Source organism: Sitodiplosis mosellana, unplaced genomic scaffold (genome assembly GCF_009176505.1).
Source record: "Sitodiplosis mosellana isolate CC-2019 unplaced genomic scaffold, AAFC_SMos_1.0 Smas_scaffold_7020, whole genome shotgun sequence".
Classification (NCBI taxonomy): Eukaryota; Metazoa; Arthropoda; class Insecta; order Diptera; family Cecidomyiidae; genus Sitodiplosis; species Sitodiplosis mosellana.
This window is the reverse complement of record NW_022602138.1, coordinates 1-8,795: the sequence shown is the minus strand read 5'-3', so window position 1 is coordinate 8,795 and position 8,795 is coordinate 1. Positions and strand designations below refer to the sequence as shown.

Here is an 8,795-nt window from a genome sequence, read left to right as displayed (position 1 = left end):
GTACTCAATTTCCTTTTGTTACCACCGGAGTAGCTTTTGATCTCCTTATCGATGTGTTTGGTGAAATTCAAATTACTGGCCAATCGAGCACTCATCGCTGAGATATCTTTACGGCGATAGCCACGCAATAACCCAAAGATTTCCAATGTTTGAGATCCTGTCAAATTGTCAAGTAGCGCATCGAATTGCGGACAGTATCCGATCATTTTATGCACTTCAGCTAAATGAGTTTTAAGGCTGAGCCCATTCACAAACACGTCTCCACTTGAAATTGGTGCATCACCCGTTATCATCTTGAACGTTGTTGTCTTACCCGCTCCATTGATACCAAGCAATCCAAAACATTCCGACCTGAATTGAAAAATAAAAAGTTGAGCTCATGTTTCGAATCAATTTCGGAAATAACCATTTCTGAACATAATTGGAAGAATCATAGAAAAACTTACCTTTTAACTGCAACGCTGATTCCTTTCACCGCCAAAAAATCTCCGTAGAACTTTGTAAGATTCTGCAAGACCAAATTGTGTGCTTGTAAATTCTCCCGAGTCATGGCGTTGACTTTGTTCTTCTCATTTATGACGTCGCCATCGATTGCATTGCTCACGAGTAAAAGTGGCGATGGTTGACTCGAGGGACGGCGAATGTAATGTCTAATGGTCGAAATGATTCGACATTCAATCATCCATAAAATGATGAAAAATACGATTGCTGTTATGGTCATGTACGTTAAACTGCGACCAATGCCAGGCTCATCCCATTCGTATATGTTTTTATCTGGAATATAATATTAGAAACAGCGTTAACATGAGTGATAAAATTTTCTCAACAAGATCGTGATCATCATCGCTTACCATATTCAGTTGGATCACAGGTAGCATTTTGGCTGACATCACTTATGTTTAATGTCCCATTTGTTGATGCCAATAGATGAGTATTGTTACTAGACAATAAATTTTTCAATCGTTCACACTCCAAGTGCCACACGTCGGCCTTAATTCTGAACTGATTCATGTTGAATAAGCTGTATCCCAACGCGTAATGTGGAAAAGCTAGGAATATCCACTTGAGTCCATCTGCCATTTTAGTTAAGTCCAATATCGGGAGCAACATAATGGTTATCAATTTGAAGAAGCTGGTTCCTGCAAATATCATGTTCCCACAATTGATTTAAAACGTATTCTTATTGGCTGCTAATACAAAATCAAAAATGAGTTTTACCAGTGAATACGAATGTGATGGCCAACGCAACGAACCCATACGAAGCATTTGAGAATAGAAACGATGCGACAAATGTGATGGCAAAAGATGAAAGGCCAAAAGTGGTGAGAACTGCAATCAGAGGCCCGAGCTCGCTGGCTGTCGACCAATATTCTTCTTGGAATGACATCACCGTTACATAAAATACTGCCGAGGTTAAAATGTATGTTGCGAAGTCGAATAGGAATGATATCACCCAGAATGTTGATGCATCGACGCCACTTATGAATTGAAGTAACTTCGCTTTTGAGGCTCTTTCTCGAATGTAAAACATAATGTATAACGCCATGGTGAATGCCATTGCGAACGAAATGTATTTGGCCAACTGACTGCCCATGTCGTTTCCGTTCATTGTTAGAACAATCTTAGATTCCGGCCTGAATGGAATGGGATTGTTCGACACTTGAATACTGTAACCATCGCCGAGATTGCTCCGCAAGAGTGCATTATGGAGTAGGTTGAGCGAGAGTGGCGCCGTATGAAACAATTGATTGTTGAACCAAGCAATGAATGAGTGGTTGTGATAAGACAAGCCAACCAAATGTCTGGTGTTTGTTCGAACTTTTATTTCATTTCCAAGTTTCAAGAAATGATGCTGAATATCCTCATCGAATTCGTCCAAATTATGGCTTGCATTTTCCCGCAGTCTCTGGCGATATTGTGCAAATGTACTGAAAATGAATCCATTAGTAAAAATTATTCATAATTTCATCGTTAAATTGTCTTAATTTACCTATTGATTAAAGGATCGATTCGGTTCCCTTGTGGTGTTTGCACCATTGTCTCTGTTCTTTCGTAACGATTCAAAGATATATTCAGTTCTGGAAGATTATTGAAATCCTGTGCAACACGAACGAAAATTACACTAATTGCCGTGAAGAATATTATAAAAAAAATTTGCACCAAAAATAGTAGCCACGTATTTGTCCAGCAGTAGAACCGCTTTTTGAACATTGCAAACCATTGATTCATATGTAGCCAGAAGCCATTAAGTAATTCACTTTTCGACGCTTCGATATCAAATGAAACGTGATTGGAAATTTGACTAGGTCTTCTGTTATCACTCCCAACCTTAAGGAACACTTCTTCCAATTCCGTTGAAGAAACTCCGAAACGCTGCAGATTCAAGGCATCGAGTTCATTTTCCAATCGTTCAAACATTCTCGCAAACTTGTCTGACTGTTCGTATGGCAAACCGTATGATATCTCTTCTGTATCCTCCTCCAATAGTTCAACGTTCGGAATGAATTCACGTAGAACTCTCGTAACCTCGCTCGAAACACAGTCTTCTTGCTTAGCGCAAATCAAGCGATAACCATCACCAAAGCGTTTCTTCAAGAAAAATGTAGTTCCACAACACTTCACCTCACCATCGGCCATTATTGCAATACGATCGGCGAGCACATCGGCTTCGTCCATGAAATGCGTCGTCAAAATGATCGTTCGACCCTTCTTCTCCGCTTGCAATAAATCCCACAGCTCTCTCCTCGCCGCCGGATCGACGCCACTAGTCGGCTCATCACACAAAACCACCTTGGAATCGGCACACAAAGCGATGATGAATGATAGCTTCCTTTGCATTCCTCCCGACAAAGCATGAGATGGAGTGTCAATCTTTGACTCTAAATTCAATATTCGTACATATTTCCTGAGCTCCTTGTCAACGGCGCTCCATTTTAATCCTTTCAGTCGACAATAGAATTCGATGTGTTCGCGAACAGTTAGTTCGTCAAATAGAATATCGTGTTGTGGACAGATACCGATCGACTTCCTTGCATTGTTGAGATCAGTTCGAATGTCATATTCATCTATGATCGCCGTGCCTGATGTCGGTGGAATCATTCCAGTTAAAATTTTCAAGGTCGTGCTCTTGCCAGCGCCATTATGACCGAGCAGCACAGTTATTTGATCACAGAACATATTGAATGTCACACCTTTGCAGGCCACTTTGCCGTTGTCGAAAATCTTTCTGAGATTTTTCACTCTCACACCAGCTACACAATCAGTGGGCTCAGGTTCGAAATTTTCGTGTATTATTTGTTCCTGGTGATTGTCAGAACACTCTTCCGATTTCGAGCCGCTTTCCTTGCCAAACCAAAATTCCTTTTTGAATGCAAAGTTGCAATCTTCAGGCACGCCATATTCGCCAGGGAATACCTTTTCAACGTAGAGCGCTATCAAGAGAAACACAGCCGACGTCATTAGCATGAAAGAAATTGTGGTTCCAATTGTGAAATTGTTCTCAATTATTGGATAGCTCCAGAAGTTTGTCCATTGCAATCCTTCACCGGAGCGCTCGAACTCGATGATTGATTTGCATCCGTAAGCCATAGCCACATTTGGCGAAATACAGGAAAGCAGTTGCACTATAAATGGTACTTTGACCTGATTTATTGTCAGAAAAATGTACGGCATATGTGAAACAAACCACATAAGTCCCGATACAGCTGCAGCAGTATTTGCTTTTGAAAAGAGGACGCTGAGCATGAAGCAATAAGTTGTCATCGCGATGGAATAGACAAGCAAAAATACCCAAATTGTAAACCAATTTGAGTTTGTGAACACAGCAACAGATGAGTCATACATTGGTATCTGAAAGAAAATGATTGGTTTTTGGTTTAAGTAATGCTTATACTTTCAATTCATTGAATTAATAATTCCAAATTAAGGTTTTTACTCGCCCTAATGATAGCTAGTATGCCAACGAAGCATGACAGCAGTTAGTGCGAGTGTGACAAAATTTGACACCGCCAATATCTCAGCCGTTCTTCGAAATTACCTTCAGTAAACCGATCATCAATGTGATTGAAACGATCATAAAAATCATGGTGCGCACAAACCAACTGGTCCAATGCAACCAAACGGGCATTCCCATGATTTTCATCACCTCTTTCAGCTGCTTCTCCCTCTCGACGGCGATGAATCTTACGGTGCCAATTATAGGATACACAAAACTTAACATGATGAACAAGCCAACGGCATCTGTCAAACCGTTCAGAAGAATGTCATTTAAATAAGGTGGATACGGGAATCTTTGCATTTCAATGCTTGGTATGGAGATATTGCCGACACATGTCTTTAGTTCAATACATCGATTTATTGTGTAAGACCATGCAATTGCATTTTGAATGGCCAAGAATCCATCCGAATAGTAGAAAGGATCACCTCCTTCATTTGATGTCTTCACACGTGGTCCACCGCCAGACAATAGTGGGTACAATAAATTCGTCTGCCAACTAAAAGCTGTTAATTTATCATTGGTTTCAGTGCGCAATTCACTTGGAAAGCGCAAAGCATATACTAAATTCTGTGGAAGCTCCGTAATATTCTGTAAATTGACATATTTTTTCGATTATTTTCAGTTTTGTTTTCATTAAATGTAAAAATTAGCGGAAGCAAGTAAAAGAAGGTGTTTCAAAGAATATTACCGCTGAATGATCGAATAAAACGCCGGCTAAAAACTCTCGTTCTATCATCAATCTCTCAACTTCCTCTGAACTATTTACACCATATATAACGGTAAAATTGAAACGTATGCTCGCTAATTGAAGTAAATCCTCAAACACCTTATTCTTCGGTGAATAAACTAAGCCCCATTCTCTTAAGTGAATATCACGGCACGTGTTTGTCTCACTAAATACAAACCAAAAGTTAGTTGACAAATTTTTTCATACGCATATTGCTACTATAAAATTTTATAGTTTTATATCTTTAAAGATACGGTCGTTTAATTGCGTTCATTGTCAATTCGATATGAAACGGTCGTCGCGTAACGTTCGCATTATTATTTATGATGTCATTCGGGTTAAATTCAGCTACAACTAAACGAATGATTAAATACTCTGAGAAAAGAGATTTATGTTTATGTTATACTTTTTGTTTTGACACTTATTTCACAACAAGAACTTGAAAACTTTGTGGTGATTTTCGGTACTAAATATATTTTTTCCGCTGAAGCACCACAAAGTTTTTTTGACTTTGTAGTGAAAAAAAAGTTAGAAATATTTTTGGTACCAGAAATCACCACAAAGTTTTCAAGTTCTTGTTGTGAAATAAGGGTCAAAACAAAAAGTATAACATAACCATAAATCTCTTTTCTCAGAGTATGCATATGACATCATGAATGTCTCTATGCTTGTTGGGAATACGAAACGATTGCGACGACCATTTGGTGCATCAAATTATCAATTGAAAACTATGGAAATAAATACGCAATTCCCAAGAAAGTTTCAGTCATTCATAAGTACTCACAGTGATGGGAGCTCGCTGATATTGAACGAATCGAATTTAGTGTTTTCTGTGTTGATTTCAGGCTTAACCATAATTCGTATCAAAATTAAATTGGCCGTAAACAAAATCGGAATCAGAATTTGGATAATTGTTTGTACTTTATGTCGATATTGGAGCAAAAAATTCTTCCACATCAACAGTCGAAATTTATCAAAAATATTGGCGGTTTTTCGTTCACATTCTTCAATTCGCTCGTGTATATAAACGCCATTATCTGATGGGTGGAAGCTAACGTTAAACGTGCGAGTGTCGTCAGTTTCATTATCTATAATTGTGAAATTATGATTAAAATTGTGAAAAACTAACGATAAAAAAACGACACAAAAAAACCAAAAAAAAAAATGTTTTGTGAATATTACCGGTGAAAAATCGCTGTATCCAATTATAAATCACACCACGAAATTGCATGTTGTTCAGTTTTAGAACTGTGAACAAAAACAATGAACTTAAACTTGAAATATTTGCACGATACCACTTGAAACTGTTGTGGTTAACTAAATGTGTATTGGTTTGATAGCTCCAGCGATCTGACTCAGAACCAATCGCTCAGACAGCTGACTTTATACTGTACCGAGCTACACGATTTGTACATACGTAAAGTGAAACTGTCAAGAACTGTTTTTATCAAATTAACTTATTAATATTCTTTTTTATCAATTCGACGAATTAAATAAATGAATAAATAATAGAAAATCATCGATAAACTAGTGCAATGGTAACATCATCTAATTTATTGTTTTAAATTGATTTCCTGAATAGTTGGGTTTGACCAAGAAATGAAATGAAACTAATGCTGATGGTAAAAAACCCATGCAGTTGGATATTGAAATAACGTAAATTATTCAGAAATATATGTACCCATGTATAATAATTATGTGCAAAACTAATTTTCCATTGGAAATGGAGCAAAAATGGCGAACTACTCAACTAAAAAACAATTTTTTCAAAAGCATAAAGCAAAACGACAACTAGGTCAAAGCCGGTCAAATGCCGAAATCAATACACACTGATAGACAACGCACGATTTAAAGCTCAATAAAGAAGAAAAAGCCGAAACCTTAGCAAGTTGCTAATAGCAACACACCTTGAAAATTTGCGCATACTCACTCAATCAGTATTACGTCAGTTATAGAATCAACAGTTAATGCTCCTTTTAATTTCGACAACACACGCAATTCACTGTTGATATGCCAGCTAATAGTAAAGGTTTATCAAATTTCATAGTCCAAACACAAAATGCAAAAAAGTATATCTATAAGTATAGTGTAGCACAAGGCACTTGAAATGACTATAAAAGGAATTTCAACCGAGTTAACATTTTTATGCCGCCGAACGATAAATAAACGTAGAAAAAGATATAAAATCACTTGTCAATCTAAAGTGGAATCATCGATAAGGTATCTTCTCGACAATATCTTATCTATAAATATTATTTATTTAATTTACCTGAAATGAGATGGATAGTCGATGGAAGATGTGCCGAAGTGATTTCGATTTGGGCGATTTTAATTGTAGATTTTATGTAGTATAGTGTAGTGTTTCGAGATAAGTCATGGAAATTGGTCAAAAATTGATAGCACTCAAATCTTGGCCACAAATTAAACTTTCCATGAACTGAATCTTCCTCTATTGTTACTAGGTTCCATAAAATTGTAGAAAAAATGTAGAATTCAAATCAGTTACCCGATTCTTGATGTTTTCAACGATTCATTTGACTTCTCATCGACACGCGTCACCAGAATTTCGGCTGGTACACAGTATTGTAACCAGTTGCGGCTTTGATCATACATTCGTTGATGTGAATACGGTTTACCAGTTACAACGTGTGCGCATAGCGCGCGATCCAAGACGACACATCACTTCGCAAGAAGTTGGGCGCTTCGCACACACGTTGTAACTGGTAAACCGTGTTCAGACTAAATATGACATAAACAATCGTACACACGAGCCAGAACATGCTTTGATGCATGTTCGCATCACCAATGTATGACCGAAGCTGCAACTGGTGAAATGTGCTGTGTACCAGCCGATTAACTGGTGACGTGCATCGCTGAGTACAACAGTGTTTTTACTTTTTTACGGGAGAAAAACTGCTCCAAAATTATTTTAGTAGTTTTAGTGGCCCTAAAATAATTGTAGAAGCATTTAGGATTATCAACATTCAGATTTAAAATGCATATTTTGATAATTTTCTTGAATTTGAATGTTTTTAATGATTTTATTCAATCCGGCTTATTTGATATTTCTTCAAAGAGTAATCCAATTTTGAAGTTTTCATGATTATATACATAAAGAATAAGAGATATTTTATATCTTAAGATTACATAAAGATAATAGAAGTTCTATTAAAATAAACAAATCTTCCAATAAAAATGACAAAACGGTCAATAAAATTGACATTGCTTTCAATAAAATTGCCATATTGAGACAATATTTTTTGACTAAACAAAATTGAAACATAAATCTGACACATAGTAAAGCAATAAGATCATACTTGAATCTTAAATCGAATTGAGTTTGACTTGGTTTAAGTTGAAAGTTCTTAATTATAATCGTTTTGCGTTTGCTCATCATACGGTTTTGTAAACGATAAGAATACTTGTTCAAGCGTAGCTTGGCTTATCGAATAATCTTCGAATCCAAGAAGACTTTTGGCTGATTCTACACGATCAAACATTGAAGACCATTTCAAATCACGGGTTTGTGGCACATAATAAGTCAGAAGACCTTGATATTTTTCCCTGTAAAAACATACCATCAAAATTTTTGCACTTTGGTTCAATCGTTTTTTCGTAACTTACTTCAAATAAGCGCCTTGGAAGTTATTATGGATGAAATAATTGATTCGAGTTTGAACTACGTCTGAGTTCACTGATGTTGACGTAGGATTTCCTTTCGATTTGGATTTATTATAAATTGTAAGCAAATATCCTTTGGAGAATTGATTTTTGAGATGTTGCGCAGAACCTAGGCATTTAAATTCTCCGTTCACCATAATAGCTAAGCGGGTGCACAGCGCTTCACACTCTTCCATGCTGTGCGAAGTTAACACAATCGATGTACCTGAATTACAAGCCTGTGATACAGCGCTCCATAGATTGCGTTTTGCACCTGGATCCATGCCTGAGCTTGGCTCATCTATCAAACGAAAGAGAATTCCAAAGTATTATCTCTCTCAATAGAAAATCGATGATTATTGCAAAGATACCTAAATAGGCAACGCTTGGATTGCCCAACAAGGCGATAGC

At 37.0% G+C, this 8,795-nt stretch overlaps 2 protein-coding genes across 2 annotated transcripts; both read right to left on the bottom strand.

Annotated features, from left to right (window-relative positions):
• Positions 1–3: 3 nt before the first annotated feature.
• LOC129580086 (phospholipid-transporting ATPase ABCA3-like) lies at positions 4–6,555 on the bottom strand (the record flags this gene model as incomplete). Its single annotated transcript, XM_055470277.1, has 10 exons — positions 6,406–6,555; positions 5,907–5,972; positions 5,509–5,812; positions 4,686–4,890; positions 4,037–4,585; positions 1,991–3,849; positions 1,219–1,928; positions 852–1,139; positions 447–774; positions 4–351 (listed from the first exon to the last, which is right to left on the bottom strand). Coding segments are annotated over exons 1-10 (4,661 nt in total), but the record flags the coding sequence as incomplete, so codon positions are not given.
• Positions 6,556–7,726: 1,171 nt separating this feature from the next.
• On the bottom strand, positions 7,727–8,792 carry LOC129580087 (phospholipid-transporting ATPase ABCA3-like; the record flags this gene model as incomplete). Its single annotated transcript, XM_055470278.1, has 3 exons — positions 7,727–8,288; positions 8,349–8,685; positions 8,756–8,792. Coding segments are annotated over 3 exons (573 nt in total), but the record flags the coding sequence as incomplete, so codon positions are not given.
• Positions 8,793–8,795: the final 3 nt, after the last annotated feature.